This window comes from Oncorhynchus mykiss, chromosome 13 (assembly GCF_013265735.2).
Source record: "Oncorhynchus mykiss isolate Arlee chromosome 13, USDA_OmykA_1.1, whole genome shotgun sequence".
NCBI classification, from domain to species: domain Eukaryota; kingdom Metazoa; phylum Chordata; class Actinopteri; order Salmoniformes; family Salmonidae; genus Oncorhynchus; species Oncorhynchus mykiss.
In genome coordinates, this window is record NC_048577.1 from 31,208,370 (window position 1) to 31,235,971 (window position 27,602).

At 44.1% G+C, this 27,602-nt stretch overlaps 1 protein-coding gene across 1 annotated transcript; it reads right to left on the reverse strand.

The window, feature by feature from the left end:
- Positions 1–608: 608 nt before the first annotated feature.
- Positions 609–27,562, reverse strand: LOC110486107 (procollagen galactosyltransferase 1). Its single transcript, XM_036940759.1, has 12 exons — positions 27,192–27,562; positions 9,202–9,312; positions 8,557–8,674; positions 7,615–7,749; positions 7,234–7,438; positions 6,247–6,366; positions 5,894–5,970; positions 5,247–5,353; positions 4,863–4,995; positions 3,852–3,979; positions 3,349–3,555; positions 609–3,034 (listed from the first exon to the last, which is right to left on the reverse strand). Exons 1-12 carry the CDS (start codon positions 27,407–27,409, stop codon positions 2,764–2,766), a joined length of 1,830 nt encoding a protein of 609 aa, XP_036796654.1. The 5' UTR covers positions 27,410–27,562; the 3' UTR covers positions 609–2,763.
- Between the last annotated feature and the right edge of the window lie 40 nt (positions 27,563–27,602).

The following is a 27,602-nucleotide window of genomic DNA, read 5'->3' on the forward strand; positions in this document are numbered from 1 at the left end:
CCTATGTCGCAACATTATTGGCGTCAACTCAACCCTGTTTTTAATTATTTTTCTGAGGGATATAAATAACAGCAGGCGGCGTGACCGTCACGCAAGGGCATTTTTTTGAATGTTTGATTCATAAACCACTTGAAAATTACAGCTTTGGGGCACAATGCCTATCAAGGTAAAATTTTCGAGGGCCATCACACTGGGAGCAAAATAGCAGGTTTAAAGAGCACACACGAAACAGAGTAGGCCTAGCCGGATATGTCTTATTCCCATTTTGCAGGCAGTGATTTAAAAAAAAAATATTTAGAGTTCCCTGACTGTAGGATTCCATTTTTAGTAACTTGTTGGTAAGTAGAAAGCATGGAGATCCCATAGTTATTTTGAATTCTGTTAGTTTGTTCACTGAGGAGTTATGGCACATGTAAAAAGGAACTCTGAAATTATTGCACAGAATATGAGGGGGATGGCAATTTGACACCCAACAACCCTATAATCACAGACAGTAACTTTGATAAGGTTTCAGTGGTGCAACATCTAGCCAATTTGGTCATGACATATCAATATCAAATTAGAAATCTCTAATTTGACAATCTGGAGGAAATGAGACCATAATTATATATTTTTTAACAAAATATTTTATTATTTGGTAAGAAGTTACAAAAACACTGTTATGACAGACAATGTAATCTCTTAGACTACTATGAGTTAATCTCAACTGAATCTTAATATCTCCCGGGTAAATCTCAAAAGTATTTTCCTAGAACCAATGCCTTGGAAGGCAGGGCTACAGCTAGAACCAACACCTTGGGAGGTCCCCAGACCAGGAGTGTCAAGCTCTTTTTTTTATCCTTTCAATTAATACCTAGACAACCAGGTGAGGGGAGTTCCTTACTAATCAGGGACCTTAATTCATCAACCGAGTACAATGGAAGAGCGAAAACCCACAGACACTCGGTCCTCCGTGGAATGAATTTGACATGTGCCCTAGACCAGGGTTTTCCAAACTCGGTCCTGGGGACCCCCGTGGGTGCACGTTTTGTTTTTTTGCAGCTGATTCAAATAATCAACTCATCATCAAGCTTTGATTATTTGAATGTGCTGTTTAGTGCTAGGGAAAAACCCTAGGGGGGCGGGCGGGGGCAGAGCCAAGTTTTGGAAACCATACCCTAGGCAATTCCAGTCCTCGAGGTCCTGATTGGTGTCACAGTTTGCCCCCAGCTAACACACCTGACTCCAATAAACAGTTTAGAATGCAATTTGATTAATCAGCTGTGTTTGCTGGGAAGGGGAAAAAGTGTGACAACGATTAGGCCCCGGAGGACTGGAGTTGCCCACCCCTGCTCTAGATGGACACTTCTTCCGACAGGCCAGCAATAAATAACTAAAATATGAAAAGCATGACGATCCATTGAAGCTTTGTCTCTTATCTGTTAAACACAGGCTTCTATTTAACTGCTACACTACACGGTCCAAAGTGTTTCTGCTTTCCACCTTAATTCCGAGGAGAGCGAGGTGGTGACGCAGGCCGACCGACCAAGTTTGGATGTGGCTGGGAGGAATCACATGGCTCCTCCTCGACCACAAAAGTGTGAGGCATCTACTGCGGTCTCTCCCGCCTGTGACCCTCTGTGTGAAGGCGACAAGCCAGTAGCCTGGAAACAGACCAGAGGTGGCAAGTGGGGGAAAGGAGTAATCCACTGCTATAAACAGCTCTACTGTAACTCAATGGCCATGGACTGACAGGGAAGGCGGATAGGGGTGAATCCTAACGTCCACTTAAATACATTTTTTACTTATAGTGATGCATTGATGTCAATTAACAGATAAAGAAGATTTGACTTAAGTGGAAGTTAGGATTCTACCCATAGTTATAAACATTGGGAGCTGTTGTTTTTTAATGAGATGTACTCCAAAGCTATAAAGAGCACTACTGTAGCTCAATGGTTAGGGTCTGATAGGGAGGGCGGGTAGCCATGTCATTCCTTTTGGGAGATGTTGCTTTTTAATTACTACTGTTTTGGTATTAATCTCATTTGTCATATGATAGGACTTTGAGCTCCGTGGTGAGGTTTTCGTAAAACTATGGGACTTGTTTGCGAAGCAGCACACACAACTTTCAAGCATAAATCTCTAATTGATGCAATAGATGTTAGTTCTAGCTATAGTTTTACAAATGGAAAAAGGTCCTCTTAAAGCTATCTCCAAAAAGCATGCAGATGCTTGTCTTTTCCAGTCCTTTCAGAAAGACTGCTACAGTTCACTGTTATAGTACATGCACACACGTTAATTGATTAACAATTAATAAATGAATTATTCATTCTAGAGGTGACAAGGTCTCGGGTCAGTTGTGAGATTTGGCATGATGAACTAGGCTATAAGGCACTTGAGGAATGGGACCAATCAGAAACAAAGTTCCAGTTCACAGGCCAATCACATCACTGAAATATAATAGACAGTCCAACCAGATCACTGTTGACATACAGATCCCACCCTGTATTTGGGTCTTGTAAATGCAGAAAAAAAAAGGTGAGTCCAACATATTTCTGAAATGAAAAAGTAAAAAAATAATGCAACTAATCCCTTTAACTTGTAATCTTTGGTTAAAAAAGGAAACAAAAACAGGCGCCTACGTATACTATATGTCATGTTGCTGCAATGATGCAAAGAAACGGGGGAAAAAACCCCTAAGAACCATCACTTATGATGGTTCTTAGTCTTCAGCATCTCTCTCCATCGCCAATCCAATCCCCTTCCTCTCCACCCGTTCTCCTCTCATAGTTCATCCCGTGTGGCTGTGCTGTCCAGAGGTGACTGGAGTACGTCAGAGTTCTGGGCCTCGCTGCTGATCTCCGCCTGCTCCTGGGTCTTCCCCGAGCGGGCCCGGTCCCAGTCCGTACGCACCTTCTCGTTGTCCCACACCACGGAGGTCTCTGTGTCGCTGATGTAGCCCGCGTCTCCTGTGTAGTGAGTGGGGAACACTAGCAGGGGCTCGGCCGAGAAGGCCTTCAGGTCCCGCTCCTCAAAGTGCTCCATGTAGTCCAAGCTGGAGAGAGAGGTAAGAGAGAGGAGATAAAGATGTCACGGGATACATTGAAAAGAGGAATGGGTGAATCTCAAGTCTTTTCCTTGATTCCCTTTGTCTTCTCTCCTCGCTGCCTCCTTAAACTGTGAAGGGGAGCTTCGAGAAGAGAATATCTTTCTCCTCTCATGCTCCCTTAGTTTCCTGCAGACACTTTGAAAAGGACGCGAGAAGAGAGGATTCAAGGAATCCAGGAAAATACTTTTGAGATTTACCCGGAGAGACAGGCGACAGAAAGACAAAGAGAGAAAGGGTGCAACAGAAAGAGGTAAACTTACACAGGGTGTTTATTGAACATGACAGGGAGGAACTCATCCACGGGTAATATCCTCTTCAACGGCTCTGCCCTCAGCAGCTTCTGGGCTCCTTGTAATGACATCATATAGCCCAGCGTCCAATAGGAGTAGTCGGCCTCCACCAGGTTGTGTATATTGGGTACGGACTTCTCAGGGCGGTCCACCTGCATCCTCTTTCTGCCGATATAACTGGGAGGAGGAACAGTTGGGGAAGAGAAAGTTGAAGTTTACACCACATGGGAAGGGTAGACAGTAAGTGCAGAGTCAGCAAGCTAGAACGGGGTGCTTAATTCTTAAAAAGGACAGCTAACATTACAATTAACACTTAAGAACTAACCAAATACTGTATCATATGTCTGAGAGATCGGCCAGCGACATCCCAGGGACCAATGCCTGTCCACGGACCAGAGGTTGAAAATCACTGACCTAGAATAGAGGATATCCCGTGTGTATAGTGGATGATGTACAGTCTATGGAACACTTACATCAGGTCCCAGTCTAGACCCTGGCTCTCCACTTCACTCATCAGGTTCATCAGGCGTCGCTTGAAGAAGACCTCGAAACGCAGATCGTCCTCGATCACCAGGGAACTCTTTAGACCCCGCTCTGAGATCTGTACACACACACAGAGATAAAACAGTGACCCTCACATTCAGAGGACGCAAAAATAAACTTCTGTACACCATCTATACCTTAGTGACAGCCAGAGGTGTGTTCCAGGGTTGGGCTCAATTCAGAATTGGCTCCCAGTCAACTCATGAGTTGAAATTTGAATTGAATAGGCCACACCCCACAGGATGTTGAATTTGAGTGAAGTATAATTTAATTCAAAGAAATACCAGTCAGTCATAGAACATGAGTTTCACTGATTCCGACAGGTCACACTTCCAGATACCAAAGACTACATCACTAGAATAGCCAATTATATTTCCACAAACCATTTTATTTCTTTGGCTTCTTTTTGAAAGCCTCAGGGTCAACATGATGGTTAAACTAATACTTTGTGAAATATTGTATTTTCCCCAAATTGAACAAAGTTTCAGTGATTCATGAAATATAGGTTATTCACATACAGGTCAATGTTATTTTTCAATGTTATTCGCATACAGGTTTTGACTTCCTTGACCATTAATTTTAAGAGTTTATCCCGCATGTTTGATGTTTTATGTGGAAGAGGCATTTGAATTTCATTGAATTAAATTCTATTTCCTTTCATTCAAATTTGAATTGCAATTTTGTATCCAGTTTACTACTTCAATTCAAATTCAATAAAAATTCAGTTCAAGAATTGATTTGGAGCATTCTCAATAGTATGATGAATTGAGCCCAACCCTAATGTATTCATTCGGAGAGAACACTGTAGCCAAATTTAAAACAAATAATTAAAATCGGTGTTCTTATTGGACAAGTTCAGATACTACCCCCCCTGTTTCACACAGTTTCTAAAAATGTTCTCCCTACTGAACTCTACCCGGGCCTGCAGCTGCAGGGCTCACCTCTTTCCAGATGTTGTAGTGTGAGAGGAAGCAGCCCAGCTCTCCCTTGGTGAGGGGCCTACCGTGGTACGGGTCACTGTAGCCTGGTAGCATGTGGATCCCCAGGGCATTGATCTCACTGATGTTCATCGCTCTGAGGAGGAGAGAGGGAGGGGCAGGAGAGAGGGGGGTGAGGGAGAAAGAGACAAAGAGACACACACAATAGAGATGGAGAGAGAGATAACGCGGTCATTTTGAGCGCTTGAAGACTTAGCGATATGACATCATAAACAGTGGGGCAACTTCTGCTGTGTGTGATGATGTACCATCACTGAGTCTACCTTTATCGGTACAAGAAGTATATGACGGGCAGAGAGAAGAGTGCCTTCAAAAAGGTCAACTTACTTGCCGTCTACCGCTTGAATGACCTTGCAGGCAATCTCTTGCTCGTACAGAGTCCTCAGCATGCGATCCCGCCGGTCGGTCCGTTTCTTTAAGTTGATCATGAACACCTGCACACACGCAATACATTGGCCTTACTGTACGGTAGTGAGAATACATGCAATACCACATGACACCCACAGAGGGAGACATTTAGAGCTGAAGGGTACAAGAGACATTTTGAATTCTAGTGATAAATTCCAAAACGACAGCTACCCTTAGACACGTGGAAACAATTGGATAGGTGTATGAAATGTGGTGACAATTCAACTGAGCCTACCAGAAGACATGGTGAAGCAATTGCCTTATTGCTTAAACCCATTAGATCCTTACACATCTTCAGGAGTGCCTAGGGCAGGGCTGACAAACTCATCTCATAGAGTGTCTGCTGTTTTTTGTATTTTTATTTCAATTGTGTCCAATTAAGACCTAGACAACGACATGAGGGGATTTCCTAACTAATCAGTGACCTTAATTGAGCAATCAAGTAGAAGGGAGGAGTGAAAACCTGCAGACACTCAGCCTCCATAGAAAGAGTTTGACATTGTGGGCATAGGGGCTCAAGGTCAATAAGGAACAGCAAACATATTCTGAGCTGGCTCATATCCCACCTCATCAAAGCCCAGCTTATCTTGTATCTTTACGGGGGCCGGGATGTACTCCGAAGGCAGCACATGAGGGTTCCGCACTGACGTGAGAAAGGAGAAAAATGATAGGAATGATAAAGAACTCACATGCCAACCAGTAACATTAGTTTGAGAAAAACGAAAAGCTCCAACTTCCAGCTGTGTTCCGATATCCACACTGGCCTACTACTTAGAATGAAGCAATGTATTGAGCATCCATCCTAAGTGGTAACCCAGTGAGATGTCAAAAATACGTAATGTTAACCAGTTTTGCCCATTCGGATGCTAGTATGGACATTAAAGCCTTTTGACCTGTGACAATATGACATAAGACTCACCATTGACCTCCAACAAGGAATGCAGGAAGCTGTCTGCTTCATCTGTCAGGGAGTTGTGGGCTCGCAGTGGCACGGGGAAATACCCATACGTCTCTCTGTTACATAGGAACATCTGCACATCTGAGGAAGACGGAGAGTGTAGAGGGAGAAGAGAAGTTTGTTATTAATGACAAGGTTACTACAAACATTTACACGTTTCTATGCCTATTCACACTGCAAGTCTCACTATAGATTAGGTTCTTTGAGTCACACCTCAAAATATCAACCTTCAAAATTAGACACTTATTTATGCAAAAGTGTATTAAGATATCTTACATAAAGCATACCCTATGTCCACGAATGGAATTAGAAAAAAACAGACTCTGGGAACTAACCACTGTCTGTTAAACCCCCAGGAATTTTGCAAAAAAAACATGCGCAGTGATTCGCCCCTTAGATTTGAGAAATACGTTTCCTGAGGGGTGGGGCAGGGATGAAAACTATGTAGTCGTAGCCTCAGCCTATTCACAAAGCACCTCGAGACCCGGAGAGCTGATCTAGAATCAGGTCCTCCCTGTCCATATAATCTTATTCATTACCGTTGTGGAAAACTCAGATCTAAAAAAGGCAGCAATCCTGAATAACCACATTAGACATACCTGCCATGTAAACAAAATAACAGTAGGCCTACCTGCCATGATAACAGAATAACAGTAGGCCTACCTGCCATGATAACAGAATAACCACATTAGACATACCTGCCATGTGAACAAAATAACAACAGTAGGCCTACCTGACATGTGATCAAAATAACAACAGTAGGCCTAGCTGCCATGTGAACAGAATAACAGCAGTAGGCGTACCTGCCATGTAAAACAGAATAACAGCAGTAGGCCTACCTGCCATGAGAGCGTAGAGGGCAGACACAATGAAGTGTACCAAATCATTATCATGCTGTATGTGAAAGCTACTAAACAGGATAAAAGCGGGAGAACACATTAACAGTACCTGCCATGTGAGCGGAGAAGGCGAAGACAATGATGTCATCGAAGGCCCAGCTGTAGTCTGGGTGAGGGGGGTGGAAGGCCAACTGGCGTGACGCCTCCTTCCTCAAGTCAATCAGGAAGGTGGAGTGCACCATGGGAACTGCGAAGCATCCTTTACGCACCTGCTTTCTCATAGGGATGTAGGCCGGGGTGCGCTTATAATAACCCTGGAGGAGGTAGAGGATACGATGAGTACTTCTGTTTCAATCAAGGTTATTGTGCTAACACTTTAGTGCATGATTGCACGCAAAGTATCTGGGAGGACACGACCGCACGCGCAAACACACACACACACACACACACACACACACACACACACACACACACACACACAGTAGCGTACCTGGGAGGTCATGCCACACCAGAAGTTGGAGTAGGCTGCACGGGACTCTAACATGGGAGCTACGATGGTCTTGTTCTCCTTGATGAGCTTCCACAGTACATTAGGATTGGTCAATAGGTTATCACAGTCCACCACCTAGACAAGAGAGAGTGGAAGTGTGTGTGTGTGTGTGTGTGTGTGTGTGTGTGTGTGATGGAAGGGGGAGCGGGAACAGGGAGACACTTTAACCACTTCAAGCTTTAAAAATCACTCTGCAACATCAACCCTCTCTAGTGACACTTTGAACAATGGATGTCATTGTAGCGGCAGCCTAAGTCCAGCCACCAGAATCAGTGTTAGAATGAGGCAGCATAGGCCACAGCCTTGGGTTCAAATAGTATTAGTTTTCATTCATAAACTTTAGCTGCTCTATTTTAACCCAGTTCTAATTGCACAACATTACTGAAGACAAAAGGCACATTTCAAAAACAAAACGACCTCATCTGTGTTTTCACTCTATCATAAAAAGTACACCCCTGCGGTTCCTGGACAATGTGTTCATGCTTAGGGGTGCAAGAATAGAACTCAAAGCTGTCATATTTCAGATTCTGGAAGGTTTGTTCCAGAATGTTAAATCGTAACACCAAGCCAGATGAATTGGTTTACTCTAAACCAGACGTGAGATAGGAAAGCATGACTCTCGCAGTTCTCTTATTGCGTTATTGTAAGGAGAAGTCTGCGTCTCTGTAAAACAGGGCGGGTAGTCATGGAGAAAGACTTGACTGTATCCCAAATTGCACCCTATTCCCTACATAGTGTACGGCTTTTGACCAGGGCCAATCTGAGTCCAAAATGGTACCCTATTCCCTACACACTATGTAGGGAATAGGGTGCTGTTTGGGAAGCCCACTGTTTATCTGTAAAAGAGGGTGAGGTCGTCATGGAGACTGGAGAAAGAAGTACCATGAAGTAGTCTGCCCACATTTCTCTTGCGGAGTCCAGTGCTGCCTGCCGCAACTTCATCACGTGTGCGTAGCGGAGGTTGGTCCACTGCTTCGGGCTGTCTGCATCCTGGTACTCTCTGAGTGACAAACGTAAACAAACAGGACATTCAGTACATCCTCTCTGGGAACAATTTACAGCAAGGTGCCTCTCCGTAACACTTTACATTAAGGTGCCTCTCCGTAACACTTTACATTAAGGTGCCTCTCCGTAACACTTTACATTAAGGTGCCTCTCCGTAACACTTTACATTAAGGTGCCTCTCCGTAACACTTTAAAAAGGTGCCTCTCCGTAACACTTTAAAAAGGTGCCTCTCCGTAACACTTTAAAAAGGTGCCTCTCCGTAGCACTTTAAAAAGGTGCCTCTCCGTAACACAATACATTAAGGTGCCTCTCCGTAACACTTTACATTAAGGTGCCTCTCCGTAACACTTTACATTAAGGTGTCTGTGAAGGAGGATGCTAAGTGTTTATACGTATTTTGTAGACAGTCAATTAGTAGTTTATAAATCACATATTAACCATCTAGAAATTATTTATAAATGTAATGTAAAGTGTTCCCTCTCACACACACAGTTTATAAAGTGAACATGAGAGGAACTCACGTGGGCTCCTCCTGCGGCCTCCACTCCACATAGTGGTAGAGTTTTTGGACCTTGACGAGCCAGTCACGCAGGATGGCTGTAGTGTTGTCCACATTGTGGTCCGTCGCTACCCTGCACAACACAGAGACAGAGGCACATTATTATTACAGGCACGATTAATTTGTTCCTTTTCTGGTCAACAGTGTAAGGGGTCATAAGCACACAGACACACAGACGTTTATAGGAGCAGTGGCATTGGAAGTAGATCTGAGTAAAGTACAGACAGTGACTGTGAAAGATCATATCAGGGCTCAGGTGACAGTACTTCAGTGTTCACTTCATTGTGGCCTATTGTCAGGAGCCGTGGGATACTGACTCCAGCATTGAATGCCATACAAGCATGTCGTACACCCATACCAAAGCAGCTCTAATATCCACCACCCATCCTTGCCGGTTTACTAAAAAACTGAAAATATACTAAATAAGCAAAAATGCTGGAGAAGTGAAACTTCATGGTTATTAGCTACTGAAAAGGACTGTGTGTGTGTTTGAGAGACTTCTTGTGCCAGACTGACAGTTTGCGTGCCTGATTCCATTCTGCTGAGGTTCCAACTAAAACCACATCTTTCGGTCTATGTGAATAGGAACTGGGAATCCTGTTACAACTAGAGAACGACTGATAAATCAGCCGAGCTGATATATACCCGCCGATATTGGCCTTTTCCAGTTTTTATTTTGTACTTTTCACCCCAATTTTGTGATATCCAATTGACAGTTACAGTCTTGTCCCATCGCTGCAACTCCCGTATGGACTTCGGAGAGTCGAAGGTCGAGAGCCATGCGTCCTCTGAAACACGACCCTGACAAGCCGCACTGCTTCTTGACACACTGCTCGCTTAACCCGGAAGCCAGTCGCACCAATGTGTCGGAGGAAACACTGTACAGCTGGCGACCGAAGTCAGCGTGCATGCGCCCGGCCGCCACAAGGAGTCGCTAGAGCGCGATTTGACAAGGACATCCCAGCCAGCCAAACCCTCCCCTAAACCGGGCGACACTGGGCCAATTGTGTGCCGCCTCATGAGTCTCCCAGTCATGGCCGGCTGCGACACAGCCCAGGATGACTAGAGGTCAACCGATTAATCGGAATGGCCGAATAATTAGGGCCGATTTCAAGTTTTCATAACAAATCGGTAAACGGCATTTTTGGACACCGATTGTGGCCGATTACATTGCACTCCACGAGGAGACTGCGTGGCAGGCTGACTACCTGTTACGCGAGTGCAGCAAGAAGCCAAGGTAAGTTGCTAGCTAGCAATAAACTTAACTTATAAAAAACAATCAATCTTAACATAATCACTAGTTAACTACACATGGTTGATGATATTACTAGTTTATCTAGCTTGTCCTGCGTTGCATGTAATTGATGCAGTGCCTGTTAATTTCTCATCGAATCACAGCCTACTTCGCCAGACGGGTGATGATTTAAGAAACGCATTCGCAAAAAAAGCACTGTCATTACACCAATGTGTACTTAACCATAAACATCAATGCCTTTCTTTAAAATCAATACACAAGTATATATTTTTAAACCTGCATATTTAGTTAATATTGCCTGCTAACATGAATTTCTTTTAACTAGGGAAATTGTGTCACTTCTCTTGCGTTCCGTGCAAGCAGAGTCAGGGTATATGCAGCAGTTTGGGTCGCCTATCTCGTTGCGAACAGTGTGAAGACCATTTCTTCCTAACAAAGACCGTAGTTAATTTGCCAGAATTGTGACATAACATTGAAGGTTGTGCAATGTAACAGCAATATTTAGACATAGGAATGCCACCCGTTAGATGAAATACAGAACGGTTCCGTATTTCATTGAAAAGATTTGACCATATTAATGACCTAAGGCTCGTATTTCTGTGTGTTATTATGTTATAATTAAGTCTATGATTTGATATTTAATTGAGCGGTGGTAGGCAGCAGCAGGCTCGTAAGCATTCATTCAAACAGCACTTTTCTGCAATTGCCAGGAGCTCTTTGCTGTGCTTCAAGCATTGAGCTGTTTATGACTTCAAGCCTTTCAACTCCCGAGATTAGGCTGCTGTAACCGATGTGAAATGGCTAGCTAGTTAGCGGGTGCGTGCTAATAGCGTTTCAATCGGTGACATCACTCGCTCTGAGACGTTGAAGTAGTTGTAGCTGCGGCTTTGGAGTGATGGGTAACGATGCTTCGAGGGTGGCTGTAGTCGATCTGTCCCTGGTTCGAGCCCAGATAAGGGCGGGGAGAGGGACGGAAGCTATACTGTTACACTGGCAATACTAAAGTGCCTATAAGATCATCCAATAGTCAAAGGTAAATTAAATGCAAATGGTATAGAGAGAAATAGTCCTAGAATTCCTATAATAACTACAACCTAAAACTTCTTACCCGGGAATATTGAAGACTCATGTTAAAAGGAACCACCAGCTTTCATATGTTCTCATGTTCTGAGCAAGGAACTTAAACGTTAGCTTTCTTACATGGCACATATTGCACTTTTACTTTCTTCTCCAACACTTTTTTTTTTCATTATTTAAACCAAATTGAACATGATTCATTATTTATTTGAGCTAAATTAATTTTATTGATGTATTATATTAAGTTAAAATAAAAGTGTTTCTTTCATTATTTTTATTTTTTTGTAATTGTCATTATTACAAATATATATATATTTTTTAATTGTCCGATTTAATCGGTATCTGCTTTTTTTGGTCCGCCAATAATCGGTATCGGCATTGAAAAATCCTAAATCGGTCGACCTCCAGTAGTGACGCCTCTAACACTGCGATGCAGTGCCTTAGACCTCTGCGCCATTTGGGAGGCAGGCCTTTTCTAGTCTATCGGCTATTTTCTCATACCCTTTGTCCAATGAACTAAGGCGGAGTTAGTGCCTACAAAAATATGTCTTTACTATTGCTCTCTAGCTGGCTAGATAAACATGGTGCTAAGATATCAGATAGGAGCTAATAGAAAATGTGGCTAGCTAGCTACATGCACCATTTTCGGCAACGAGCCATCTGGTTTGCTGATCTGACCAGCCGCAATCGTATCCGTATATTGACATGCATCATCGTTTCATAGGTAGGAAAAACTTCGCTCTCCTTGTAAGATATTATGCACATTTATGGCTTGGTAGCAAATGTCATCGCCATTGAGCTAGTTCTCGTTGTAGCAGTAAACAGCACCAAGTGATACACTACATGACCACGAGTATGTGGACAGCTGCTCGTCGAACATCTCATTCCAAAATCATGGGCATTAATATGGAGTTGGTCCCACCTTTTCTGCTATAGCAGGAAGCTATAAGAGCATTAGTGACGTCAGACACTGATGTTGGGCGATTAGGCCTGGCTCACAGTCGGCGTTCCAATTCATCCCAAAGGTATTAGATGGGGTTGAGGTCAGGGTTCTGTGCAGGCCAGTCAAGTTCTTCCACACCGATCTCGACAAACCATGTCTGTATGGACCTCGATTTGTGCACGGTGGCATTGTCATGCTGAAACTGGAAAGGGCCTTCCCCAAACTGTTGCCACAAAGTTGTAAGCACAGAATCGTCTAGAATGTCATTGTATGCTGTAGCATTACGATTTCCTTTCACTGGAACTAAGGGGCCTAGCCCGAACCATGAAAAACAGCCCCAGACCATTATTCCTCTTCCACCTAACTTTACAGTTGGCACTATGCATTCGGGCAGGTAGCGTTTTTTTGGCACCGGCCAAATCCAGATTCCTCCGTCGGACTGCCAGATGGTGAAGTGTGATTCATCACTCCAGAGAACCCGTTTCCACTGCTCCAGAGTCCAATGGCGGCGAGCTTTACACCAGTCCAGCAGACGCTTGGCACTGCGAATGGTGACCTTAGGCTTGTGTGCTGCTGCTCGGCCATGGAAATCCATTTCATGAAACTCCCGACGAACAATTATTGTGCTGACTGACATTGCTTCCAGAGGCAGTTTGGAACTCGGTAGTGAGTATTACAACTGAGGACTGATTTTTACATGCTTCAGCACTCGGTGGTCCTGTTCTGTGAGCTACCACTTCGCGGGCTGAGCTGTTGTTGCTCCTAGACGTTTACACTTCACAATAACAGCACTTACAGTTGAGTGGGGCATCTCTAGCAGGGCAGAAATTTGTCGAACTGACTTGATGGAAAGGTGGCATCCTATGATGCCACATTGAAAGTCAGTGAGCTCCTCAGTATGGGCCATTCTAATGCCAATGTTTTCCTATGGAGATTGCAAAGCTGTGTGCTCAATTTTATACACCTGTTAGCAAAGGGTGTGGCTGAAATCGCTGAATACACAAATTTTAAGGGGTGTCCCCATTCTAGAGTATGAGCGATGGAGAGAGATATGAGAAGATGTGAAAGGGAGCGGAGTTACAGCCTCGCTCTATCCAATCGTAGCAGTAGGATCAAGTTACAACCCACCTATTTCTTAAGGGGGCAGTATTTTCATTTTTGGAAAAATAACGTTCCCAAAGTAAACGGGATATTTTGTCTGGACAAGATGCTAGAATATGCATATAATTGACAGCTTAGGATAGAAAACACTCTAAAGTTTCCAAAACTGTAAAAATATTGTCTGTGATTATAACAGAACTGATATTGCAGGTGAAATCCGGAAGTGCCTCATGTTTTGAAAGCTCTGTGTTCCAAAGCGTTCCTATTGAGCAGTGAATGGGCTATCAACCAGATTACTTTTTCTACGTATTCCCCAAGGTGTCTACAGCATTGTGACGTAGTTTTACGCCTTTATGTTGAAGAATACCCGTAAGCGGCAACATTGTGTAAGTGGTCACCTGATGGCTCTCCGAGTGATTCTCATGTAAAATACAGAGGTAGCCATTTTTCCAATCGGTCCTACTGAAAAACCAAATATATATATATTGAATAGATATTTGAAAAACAACTTGAGGATTGATTATAAACAACGTTTGCCATGTTTCTGTCGATATTACGGAGCTAATTTGGAATATTTTTCGGCGTTGTCGTGACTGAAATTTCCAGTCGATTTCTCAGCCAAACGTGAAGAACAAATGGAGCTATTTCGCCTACAAAAATAATATTTTTGGAAAAAAGGAACATTGGCTATCTAACTGGGAGTCTCGTGAGTGAAAACATCCGAAGCTCATCAAAGGAAAACAATTTAATTTGATTGCTTTTCTGATTTTCATGACCAAGTTACCTGCTGCTAGCTGGACATAATGCTATGTTAGGCTATCGATAAACTTACACAAATGCTTGTCTTGCTTTGGCTGTAAAGCATATTTTGAAAATCTGAGATGACAGGGTGATTAACAAAAGGCTAAGCTGTGTCTCAATATATTTCACTTGTGTTTTCATGAATAGAAATATTTTCTAGTAATATTTATGTCTGTTGCGTCATGCTAATTAGTGTCAGTCGATGATTACGCTCCCGGATCCGGGATGGGGTGTCACTAGAGGTTAACACATAGCTGAAATAGCAGATTGAGTTGTTTGGAATTTTGTCCTGCCAGCTGAGTTGTTTAGAGATGCTCCTGACAGCTGAAAAAAAAAGTATTCCCGGTCATGGAAAATGACAAAAGAAAACTAGTTTCATAAGCATCCGTGATCACAAATCATAATGTTACGATGGACCCATTTGCAATGAACAGATGTTATTTTATATTCTCAAACTAAGAGCAGTGCCTATAATGATGTCCTTCTATATAGGTGTGACATGCTGGAGTGATACTTCTATGCAAACGTTGATCAGTAGCAGGGATACAAAATACAATTACAACATACAAGATACAAAATACCATAAAGATCAATGTATCAAAATAAACTACAAAAAGTGCATTTTATAATGTATTGAATTAAAATACATTATTTTTGTTTATTTAAATACAAAAATACATTTGCAAGTAGCTGGCCCGAACAGCAACAACATTCTCAGTAACGGTTACAAAAACGTTTTTCTTGCTATGACTATCATATGTTGTTGTTCATCTACATCAGTTGAGCAAGTCAGTCTGGATAAGAGTGTCTGCTAAATTACCAAAATGTATATGTCAACAGAACATGCCAAAATGAACTGCAAAGCACACTAGGTATTATTATTGGCCTTGTTTCAGGGCAGAGCTCATTAAAATAAATCAAATCAAATTTGCAGATGTTATTGCGAGTGTAGCGAAATGCTTGTGCTTATAGTTCCGAAAGTGCAGCAATATCTAACAAGTAATATCTAACAATTTCACAACAAATACCTAATACAGACAAATCTAAGTAAAGGAATTCAAAATATATAAAATATATGGACGGGCAGTGTCTGAGCGGGATAGACTAAGATACAGTAGATAGTATAGAATACAGTATATACATATGAGATGAGTAATGCAAGATATAAACATGATTAAAGTTACATTATTTATAGTGATTAGTGTTCCATTTATTAAAGTGGCCAATGATTTCAACTCTTTTTGCAGGCTGCAGCATCTCTGTGCTAGTGATGACTATTTAACAGTCTGATGGCCTTGAGATTGAAAAATAGCTTCTGTCTCTTGGTCCCAGCTTTGATGCACCTGTACTTACCTTGCCTTGTGGATGATAACTGGGTGAACAGGCAGTGGCCTGGGTGGTTGTTGTCCTTGATGATCTTTTTGGCCTTCCTGTGACATCGGGTGCTGTAGGTGTCCTGGAGGACAGGTAGTATGCCCCCGGGGATGAGTTGTGCAGACCGCACCACCCTCTGGAGAGCCCTGGGGTTGTGATCGGTGCAGTTGCCATACCAGACTGTGACACAGCCAGACAGGATGCTCTCGATTATGCATCTATAAAAGCTTGTGAGGGTTTTATGTGACAAGCCAAAATTCTTCAGCCTCCTGAGATTGAAGAGGCGCTGTTGTGCCTTCTTCACCACGCTCTCTGTGTGAGTGGACCATTTCAGTTTGTCTGTGATGTGTACGCCGAGGAACTTAACTTTCCACTTTCTCCACTGCTGTCCTGTCGATGTGGATTGGGGGGTGCTCCCGCTGCTGTTTCCTGAAGTTCACGATCATTTCCTTTGTTTTGTTGACGTTGAGTGAGGTTATTTTCCTGACACCACACTACCAGGGCCCTCAACGTTGATGGTAATAAAGCCTACTACTGTTGTGTCATCTGCAAACTTGATGATTGTGTTGGAGGCGTGCATGGCCACGCAGTCATGGGTGAACAGGGAGTACAGGAAGGGGGCTGAGCATGCACCCTTGTGGAGCTCCAGTGTTGAGGATCTGCGAAGTGGAGGTGTTGTTTCCTACCTTCACTACCTGGGGGCGGCCTGTCAGGAAGTCCAGGACCCAATTGCACAGGGTAGGGTTCAGACCCAGGGCCTCGAGCTTGGAGGGTAATATGGTGTTGAATGCTGAGCTATAGTCAATTAACAGCATTCTTACATAGGTATTCCTCTTGTCCAGATGGGATAGGGCAGTGTGCAGTGTGATGCCGATTGCATCGTCTATGGACCTATTGGGGCAGTAAAGCAAATTGGAGTGGGTCTAGGGTGACAGGTAAGGTGGAGGTGATATGATCCTTGACTAGTCTCTCAATGATGACAGAAGTGAGTGCTACCAGGCGATAGTCATTTAGTTCTGTTACCTTTACATTCTTGGGTACAGGGACAATGGTGGCCATCTTGAAGCATGTGGGGACAGCAGACTGGGAAAGGGAGAGATTGAATATGTCAGTAAACACACCAGCCAGCTGGTTTGCACATGCTCTGAGGATGTGGCTAGGGATGCCGTCTGGGCCGGGAGCCTTGCGAGTGTTAACACGTCTTAAATGTCTTATGTCGGCCACGGAGGAGGAGAGCCCACAGTCCTTGGTAGCTGGGAGCAAGGCGTCGGTGTCTGCGACGTAGCTGGTTTTCCTTTTGTAGTCCGTGATTGTCTGTAGACCCTGCCACATACGTCTCGTGTCTGAGCCGTTGAATTGCGACTCCACTTTCTCTGTACTGATGGTTTGATTGCCTTATGGAGGGAATGGCCACTCTGTTTGTATTCTGCCATATTCCCAGTCACCTTGCCATGGTTAAATGCGGTGGTTCAGTTGCCCTTCAGTTTAGGGCAAATGCTGCCATCTATCCACGGTTTCTGGTTAGTGTAGGTTTTAATATTCACAGTGGGTACAACATCTCCTATACACTTCTTGATAAAATCAGTAACCGTTTCGGTGTACACGTCAATATTATTCTCCGAAGCTACCCGGAATATATCCCAGTCTGCGTGATCAAAACAATCTTGAAGCGTGGATTCCGATTGGTCAGACCAGCGTTGAATAGTCCCTTAGCATGGGTACTTCCTGTTTGAGTTTCTGCCTATAGGAAGGGAGGAGCAAAATAGAGTTGTGGTCAGATTTGCCGAAAGGAGGGCGGGGGAGGGCCTAGTATGCATCCCGAAAGTTGGAGTAGCAATGGTCGAGTGTTTTTCCAGCGCAAGTGCTACAGTCGATATGCTGATTGAATTTAGGAAGCTTTTTCCTCAAATTTGCTTTGTTAAAATGCCCCTCTACAATAAATACAGCCTCAGGATATATGGTTTCCAGTTTGCATAAAGTCAAGTGAAGTTCCGTGTCTTAACAAAGGGTCTGAATACTTAAGTACTGACATATGTATAAAAAAAAATATAAAAAAATAAAAAATAAAAAATTTTTTAAAAAACTTTTTTTGTTTTGTCATTATGGGGTATTGTTTGAAGATTGATGATGAAAAAAATGTATTGAATCCATTTTAGAATAACGCTGTAACGTAAGAAGACAAAGTCAAGGGGTCTCAATACTTTCCGAATGCAGGTGAGACAACAACATATCACAATTGTATGAAGTACTTTTTCCCTCATCAAACATTTAAACATATACATTTAGTTAATTTAGCAGACGCTGTTATCACACCATAGTGTATCAGCCTTCTGATACATACATAGTGAACCACTATAAACATTTTTAATAGAAAACTATTTTGTATTTTGAAAATACATTGGAGTGTAGTTCAGCCCAGTGTAATTCCAATTCCAAAGTACTTAAAATACGTATTTCAAATTCATGCAACAGAAATACTGCCCATTTTGGATCAGTTGTAGGCTAAATATAAGTCCCAAATGGAAGACAAATGGATTTTGTTACCTGTAGCACCATAGCTACACTCCACTGATAAGCCAAAACAAGCTCAATAACTCAATGCATGCAGACACTCATATTGAATATGCATTCACCTGCATTGTGAGTATGTCTATGCCATCTTAATTTACCAAGTTTATCAAGAGATTTACCATTCAAGTAAAATAATATTATGTAGTTAGATTATTTTTACCAAAGTCAAATGTATTGTGTGATTTTAAAATGTATGTATTAACGAATACACACTGCTGTCTTACACTGCTGTCATTTTGTCATCAAAATGTTCAAATGTAATGATATTGAATATCAGCCTAAAATAATCGCCCATCGGACTCCTTGACCCCAAAAATTGTTATTGGCCGTAAAAAAAATCCATATCTATAAGGGCACAAGGCGAGACCCAGATGCATACACAGGAGGCAGATGGTAAGAGTCTTTGAAGTTTATTAAATCCAAAAAGTAGTAGGCAAAATAATGGTTGTGTAAAGGCAAAAGGTCAAAACCAGTTCAGAGTCTAGGAGGTCCCGAAGGGCAGAGAGGCTCCAGGTCAGGGCAGGCAGGCGGGAATAGAGTCCAGAAAACTGGCAAGGGTCAAAACTGTGAGGACTCGCAAAAAGAGAATAGAAAAGGAGTACGGAAAACACGCTGGTTGACTTGAAAACATACAAGACGAACTGGCTCAGAGAGACAGGGATAAATACACCAGAGAAAATAAGTGAAACCTGGAGTAGTTGGAGACAATCACAAGGACAGGTGAACCAGATCAGAGTGTGACAATATCGGTCGTTCTCTAGTTACAACACCTATCACTGCTCCTGAGCCCTAGGCCCCGTCAAGAGACAACCCCTATCCCCTACCTCCTTTGGGCATGTAGATCTGAGAGGATTGGCTAGGTAGGCTACTCTGTAAGCATAGGGCAACGAGGAGCTAACTATCGTCATGTGTAATCTGCAGGCCTTCCTGTCAAATTCTTCCAGATCAGTGCCTAGGGGTTAGGTGCTAGGGGCTGCTTCTAGATGGGGCCCAAGGGAGGAGCTACTTCCCATATTAACCTTTCCAAATCATGCAGAATAGTGCCTAGGGGTTGTTTCCAAACAGGCAACAGAGTCAGAGTGCTGGTCTGGCCTAAACCTCTAGGCACAACAGTGCCACCGACAGCACAGCTTATAATTCTCCAGTCCTAATAGCAGGCAGCCAAAGCAGGTTCTATCTTCTCAGTGTTAAGTGGATTGCTGATGTCACACTGGTCTGTGAAAACACTGCAGGTCCTTGCTAAGTTTGTTCACTCCTGTATCCTCACTCTAGCTGTCCAAGATTTACTTACATACTCAACAAACTCCCGATTACACAAACCAAGACCTCTCCAAGTCGTGTACAGTCGAAATCCGCTCCTCCTCTGCTCTCCAGAAACCATATGCATGGGTAGCCAACAAAATGTAATTCTGTCATTGGTTGTGTAGATCCAGATAGGCCTATGCCTTTCATATTGGAGCTGAGGCATATATAGTTGAAGTCGGAAGTTTACATACCCCTTAGCCATATACATTTAAACTCAGTTTTTCACAATTCCTGACATTTAATCCTAGTAAAATTTCCAGTTCTTTGTATATATATTTTTTTACCTTTAACTAGGAAAGTCAGTTAGGTCAGTTAGTATCACCACTTTAAGAATGTGAAATGTCAGAATAATATTAGAGAGAATGATTTATTTCAGCTTTAATTTCTTTCATCTCATTCCCAGTGGGTCAGAAGTTTACATACACTCAATTAGTATTTGGTAGCATTGCTTTTAAATTGTTTAACTTGGGTCAAACGTTTCAGGTAGCCTTTCACAAGCTTCCCACAGTAAGTTGGGTGAATTTTGGCCCATTCCTACTGACAGAGCTGGTGTTACAGAGTCAGGTTTGTCAGCCTTCTTCCTTGCACACGCCTTTCAGTTCTGCCCACAAATTTTCTATAGGGTTGAGGTCAGGGCTGTGTGATGGCCACTCCAATACCTTGACTTTGTTGCCCTTAAGCCATTTTGCCACAACTTTGGAAGTATGCTTGGGGTCATTGTCCATTTGGAAGACCCATTTGCGACCAAGCTTTAACTTGACTGATGTCATGAGATGTTGCTTCAATATATCCACATAATTTTCCTGCCTCATGAAGCCATCTATTTTGTGAAGTGCACCAGTCCCTCCTGCAGCAAAGCACTCCCACAACATGATGCTGCCACCCCCGTGCTTCACGGTTGGGATGGTGTTCTTCAGCTTGCAAGCCTCACCCTTTCCCCCCCAAATATAACAATGGTCATTATGGTCAAACAGTTCTATTTGTGTTTGATCAGACCAGAGGACATTTCTCCAAAAAGTACAATCTTTGTCCCCATGTGCTGTTGCAAACCATAGTCTGGCTATTTTATGGCGATTTTGGAGCAGTGGCTTTTTCCTTGCCGAGTGGCCTTTCAGGTTATGTCGTTATATAGGAATTGTTTTACTGTGGATATAGATACTTTTGTATCCGTTTCCTCCAGCATCTTCACAAGGTCCTTTGCTGTTGTTCTGGGATTGATTTGCACTTTTCGCACCAAAGTACGTTCATCTCTAGGAGACAAAATGCGTCTCCTTCCTGAGCGGATGACAGCTGCGTGGTCCCATGGTGTTAATACTTGCGCGCTATTGTTTGTACAGATGAACGTGTTACCTTCAGGCGTTTGGAAATTGCTCCCAAGGATGAACCAAACTTGTGGAGGTCTACAATTGTTTTTCTGAGGTCTTGGCTGTTTTCTTTTGTTTTTTTCTATGATGTCAAGCAAAGAGGCACTGAGTTTGAAGGTAGGTCTTGAAATATATCCACAGGTACACCTCCAATTGACTCAAATGATGTCAATTAGCCTATCAGAAGCTTCTAAAGCTGTGACATAATTTTCTGGAATTTTCCAAGCTGTTTAAAGGCATAGTCAACTTAGTGTATGTAAACTTCTGTCAATGGCCCCTTGATGTCCAGACGGGGCGGAGGAACCTCCCGCACCTCAGACTCCTGGAGTTGGCCAGCCACCACCGGCCTGAGGAGAGACACATGAAACGAGGGGTTAATACGGTAAATCGGTGAGAAGCTGTAACCTGTAACTCGTTCAGTCTCCTCAGGACTTTAAATGGCCCCACAAACCGCGGACCCAGCTTACAGCAGGGCAGGCAGAGGAGCAGGTTTTGGGTCGAGAGCCAGGCCCGGTACCCCGGTGCAAACACCGGGGCCTCACTGCAGTGACGGTCTGCGCTGGATTTCTGGCGCAGCACGGCGTGCTGAAGGTGAACATGGGCGGCGTTCCATGTCTCCTCCTCGCGACCCGGAACCAGTCGTCCACCGCAGTAGCCTCGGTCTGACTCTGATGCCAAGGAGCCAGAACCGGCTGATACCACAGTACGCACTTGAAGGGGAAGAGGTTAGTGGAGGAGTGGCGGAGCGAGTTCTGGGCCATCTCTACCAGGGGCACGAACACCGCCCACTCCCCCGGCTGGTCCTGGCAATAAGACATCAGAAACCTACCCACATCCTGGTTAACCTGTCTAGGACTGGGGTTCCGCTAACAGCCAATGAAATTGCAGGGCGCCAAATACAAAATCAACAGAAATCTCATAAATCAAATTTCTCAAACGTATAAGGCACCATTTTAAAAGATAAAATTCTCATTAATCCAGCCACAGTGTCTGATTTCAAAAATGCTTTACAGCGAAAGCTCCACAAACGATTATGTTAGGTCACCACCAACTCACAGAAAAACGCAGCCATTTTTCCAGCCAAAGAGAGGAGTCACAAAAAGCACAAATAGAGATAAGATTAATCACTAACCTTTGACGATCTTCATCAGATGACACTCATAGGACTTCATGTTACACCATACATGTATGTTTTGTTCTGTAAAGTTCATATTCATATCCAAAAATCTTATTTTACATTGGCGTGTTATGTTCAGTAGTTCCAAAACATGCAGTGATATTGCAGAGAGCCACATGAATTCACAGAAATACTCATTATAAATGTTGATGAAAATTAAAGTGTTTATGCATGGAACTTTAGATACACTTCTCCTTAACCTCTCTGCGCACGGAACCCGCTAAGCGGGCTGAAATTCCACAACATACGGTGATCGCTACATAAATAGTCATATTAAACATTCATGAAAATACAAGTGTCTCACATGTATCGAAAGCCTAGAATCTTGCTAATCCAACTGCGTTGTCAGATTTAAAAAGGATTTACTGCGAAAGAATATGATGCGATTATCTGAGCATAGAGCCCCATAAAAAAATGTTTTTTAACCAGCACAGGCGTAACAATCAAACTGCATTAAAATAAATTGTTTACCTTTGATGATCTTTGTCTGTTTGCAATTCGAATGCTCATTGTTACACAATGAATTATCTTTTGTTTGATAAAATCAATTTTTATAGCCTAACATGAAACATTTTGTGAACCGCTTATGTCGTGAATTCCGTCTCATTCCATTTTCGACGACACATTCCAGGTAAATATGTTTTCTTTCAAATGGTACCAAGAATATGCATATCCTTGCTTCTGTGCCTGAGCTACAGGCTGTTAGATTTGGGTATGTCTTCAGGCGGAAATTGCACAAAGTAGGGGGGGAGCTGTAAGAGGTTATTAATGCAACCGCTGTCAGATTTCAAAAAATCTTTACGCAAAAAGCATAATCTGAGTATGGCGCTTAGAGCCCAAATCAGCCAAAATAAATATCTGCCATGTTGCGCAGTCAACATTAGTCATAAATAGCATTATAAATATTCACTTACCTTTGATGATCTTCACCAGAATGCACTCCCAGGAATCGCAGCTCCACAATAAATGTTTGTTTTGTTTGATAATGTCCATAATTTATGTCCATTTATGTCCAAATAGCTTATTTTGTTAGGGCGTTTGGTAAACAAATCCAAAAGCGCATTCAGGTCCAGTCGGACGAAAAGTTAAAAAAGTTATATACCAGGTCAAAGAAACTTGTCAAACTAAGTATAGAATCAATCTTTAGGATGTTTTTATCATAAATGTTCAATAATGTTCAAACCGGAGAATTCCATTGTCTGTAGAAAAGCAATGGAACGAGAGATATCTCTCATGTGAAATGCGCGTGACTGAGAACGAGGCTGCTGGCAGACCCATTAGTCAAACAGCTCCCATCCGGCCCCCCTTCACAGGCGAAGCCTGAAACAACGTTCTAAAGACGGTTGACATCTAGTGGAAGTCTTAGGAAGTGCAACATAACCCATATGTGAATTCGATTGAGGTTTGTAGTTTTTGAACCCGATTTACCCACTTCCTGTTTGGATTTTTTCTCAGGTTTTTTCTGCCATATGAGTTCTGTTATACTCACAGACATCATTCAAACAGTTTTAGAAACTTCAGAGTGTTTTCTATCCAATAAAAATATTAATATATTAGCATCTGGGACTGAGTAGGAGGCAGTTTACTCTGGGCACGCTATTCATCCAGAAGTGAAAATGCTGCTCCTCTGTGTCATACAGCCGGGACAGTGCGTCTGCCTTCACGTTCTGGGAACCTGGTCTGTAAGAAAGGGTGAACACAAAACGGGTGAAAAACATGTCCCACCTTGCCTGGCGAGGGTTCAGTCTCCCCGCCGCCCGGATGTACTCCAGATTGCGGTGGTCAGTCCAGATGAGAAAAGGGTGTTTATCCCCCTCAAACCAATGTCTCCACACCTTCAAGCCTTGACGACAGCCAACAGCTCCCGGTCCCCCACGTCATAGTTTTGCTCGGCGGCGTACCCGAGCGCTGAGAGCTCACGGCTCCTATCCACCTCCACTATGAACGCCAAAGAGGGATCCGGATGGGCCAGCACGGGAGCCGAGGTAAACAGAGCCCTCAGGTGACCAAAAGCCCTGGCTACCTCAGCCGACCACTGCAAACGTACCGGGCCCCCCTTCAGCAGTGAGGTCATGGGAGCCGCGCTACCTGACCAAAATCCCGGATAAACCTCCGATAGTAATTGGCAAACCCTAGAAACCACTGCTCCTCCTTTACCGTGGTGGGTCGGCCAATTACGCACGGCTGAGATGCGGTCACTCTCCATCTCCACCCGAGGTGGAAATGCGGTACCCTAGGAAGGAGACAGACTGTTGGAAGAACAGGCATTTCTCAGCCTTGGCGTACAGGTCATGCTCCAACAGTCGACCAAGCACCCTGCACACCAGGGACACACGCGTGTAGCGGAGTAAATCAGAATGTCATCAATATACACCAATACACCCTGCCCGTGCAGGTCCCTGAAAATCTCGTCTACAAAGGCTTGGAAGACTGATGGAGCATTCATCAACCCGTACGGCATGACGAGGTACTCATAATGCCCTGAGGTCGTACTGAACGCCGTCTTCCACTCGTCTCCTTCCCGGATATGCACCAGGTTGTAAGCACTCCTGAGATCCAGTTTGGTGAAGAAGCGCGCCCCGTGCATTGACTCAATCACCGTGGCGATAAGAGGTAGACAACACGGTACCCCACCGTGATCTGATTTAGGTCTCGGTAGTTAATACACGGGCGCAGACCTCCCTCCTTCTTCTTCACAAAAAAGAAACTTGAGGAGGCGGGTGAAGTGGAGGACCGAATGTACTCGACACAGGGATTCGGAGACATATGTTTCCATAGCCGCCGTCTCCGCCTGTGACGACAGGGGAAACACGTGACTCCTGGGAAGTGCGGCGTCTACCAGGAGATTTAGTGCACAATCCCCCTGTCTATGGGATGGTAATTGAGTCGCCTTCTTTTTGGAGAAGGCGAGAGCCAAATCGGCATAGTCAGGGGGAATGCGCACGGTGGAGACCTGGTCTGGACTTTCCACAGTAGCACCTACGGAAACCCCTAAACACCTCCCCGAGCACTCTCGCGACCACCCTGTGAGAGCCCTCTGGTGCCGTGAAACAGTGGGGTCATGACAAGCTAACCAGGGTAGGCCTAGCACCACGGGAATCACAGGAGAGTCAATGAGAAAGAGACTGATTCTCTCTGTGTGACCCCCCCTGTGTCACCATGCCCAGAGGAGTGGTGGCCTCCCTAATTAACCCTGACCCTAATGGTCGACTGTCTAAAGCGTGAACTGAGAAGGGCATAGCCACAGGAACGATGGGGATCCATAAACTATGTGCAAATGATCTGGCTATAAAATTCCCAGCTGCGCCTGAATCGACGAGCGCCTTATGCTGGGAATGTGAGGAAAACTCAGGAAAAGTAACAAACACAAACATGTGTGCAACAGAGGGCTCTGGGTGAGAATCGTGCCTTCTCACCTGGGGTGATGCCAGAATGCCCTGCCTGCTGCCTCGACCACCAGAGGAACCAACCAGGCACCGACCGGCAGTGTGACCTCTGCGGCCACAGATGGTGCACGAGACGGAACTTCCTCCGGTCTCCCTGAGCGCAGCACCTCCCAACTCCTTGGGCATTGGAGCAGTGTTGCTGGGGGATGGAACGGACAGACCCGCTCTGGACGTCCACGGGTAGCCAGCCGGTTATCCAGCTGAATGGACAGGTCCACCAGCTGGTCGAAGGGGAGGGAGGTGTCCCTGCAGGCCAACTCTAGACGGACGTCCTCGCGCAAACTGCAACGATACTGGTCAATCAGGGCCCTGTCATTCCATCCCGCTCCGGCAGCCAGGGTCCGAAAGTCCAAAGCGAACTCCTGTGCGCTCCTCGTACCCTGACGCAGGTGGAAAAGACGTTCACCTGCCGCTCTACCCTCGGGCGGGTGGTCGAAGACTGCCCGGAAACGACGGGTGAACTCCTCAAAGTGGTCCAGCACCGCATCTCCCTCCACCCACATGGAGGGTGCTCGACCAGTCGCGAAAATCAACATCACCCACGCCCTAGTCAGTCCAGGTACATTGGCCTGTACACAACTCATTCACTAACAATATATCTATATCAGTAGTAGCCTAACCATAGTAGAGGTTCCAAGTTAGTGTTTATTTTATTTACCTCAAAACATCATCAATACACTTTTTAGCAATAGGCTACACAGTATTTTATCTGACCCCGGAGGTTAATACCAAGAAATACTCCAATTGACCTCCATCCCACCACCCACTCATTTAGACTGCTAAAATATAAAGATCCACAGTCCCCTCGCCGCTTTCATCATGGGGGACAATCAAGAGATTTTCTGTGGCTATATTTCCTGTAGTCATCATCTCAGTTTAATAGCTGAACTATCTGATCAGTATCTTGCCTATCCCTTAGGGCGACACATTCATAAATCTGACTAGTGAATAGTCTGCAGACTGGGGGTATATGCTCTACTTGGCAAAGGTGAGGAGAAATACAGTAGAAGACGGATAGACAGGTCTCAGCTAGTTACAAGGAGGGGGCTCTATCCTTTCTGTGTTTCCAATGGGTGAATTATTACCACGTAGGCACTGGACAGTAGTAGCTGCTACTACCTCAACAGAAATGCGAAACATGACCAATTCAATTGAACACTATGCACCATGCAGGGCACTCAACGTAATTAATTCGAGAATATGGTGACGTTGCAGGAAAATGACTACCTCGTTTTCCCCCTAAATACTTTCCCAGGCAGTGCAAGACTCAATGAAAGTCGCGCCCACCTCGACTGGATTCATCTTTCCGGAACCTTTGTGATGATAGCTGTAATTCTGATGTTGCATATGTACAATGTGGTTGGAGCTAGGAAAGTTGCTTTTGACTGTCATCTAAAAAATAATTAAATTGACCAGTAACGAGGAATATGACACCCTGCCCTTGTAAATTACAGTAACATTAGCTATCGAACATGCTAGCCACAGCAATACCATCATAAAACAGAGACCATACCTCACATTTAAACTGAGAAACTTACCAAACTGCCACGCGGTCCTTGGGATAATTCAGACGTTCGATAGTTCCAAGGAAATAAGGCAGAGAATGTTCAGAGTTGCGGCAGACAAGGGCAATGAGGACCCGAGGGGCAAGAAGTGGTGATTCGGGGCTCCAGCGTTCTTCGGGGAAGTATCCTTGAGCTGGTCCGGAAAACAGTAACGTCAGGGCGATGGACAGAAGGAAGATGTACCGGTGCATCGCAAAGCACAGCAAATGGAGAAAAAGCAAGTTATACACTAACAAAGACGCACACTATGCAGAAAGAGCAAATATTTCACTGACTTGAAGCCCTTTCAGGAAAATATGTCACTACCGACAAAAACGCAACACCTCAGTGACAACGCTGCAAATAGTCTCAGGCTCTACTCAACCAGAGGATTAAAGGGAATGT

Bases quoted from the DNA above. Each gene is read 5' to 3' on its own strand.
- LOC110486107 (XM_036940759.1), bottom strand. From the start codon at position 27,409: ATGCACCGGTACATCTTCCTTCTGTCCATCGCCCTGACGTTACTGTTT. The intron at 6,367-7,233 runs GTACTGTTAATG...CGTCTTCCTCAG, and splicing joins CTTCTCCGCTCACATGGCAG to ATGTGCAGATGTTCCTATGT. The intron at 5,354-5,893 runs GTGGGATATGAG...GCGTGTGTGCAG, and splicing joins ATAAGCTGGGCTTTGATGAG to GTGTTCATGATCAACTTAAA.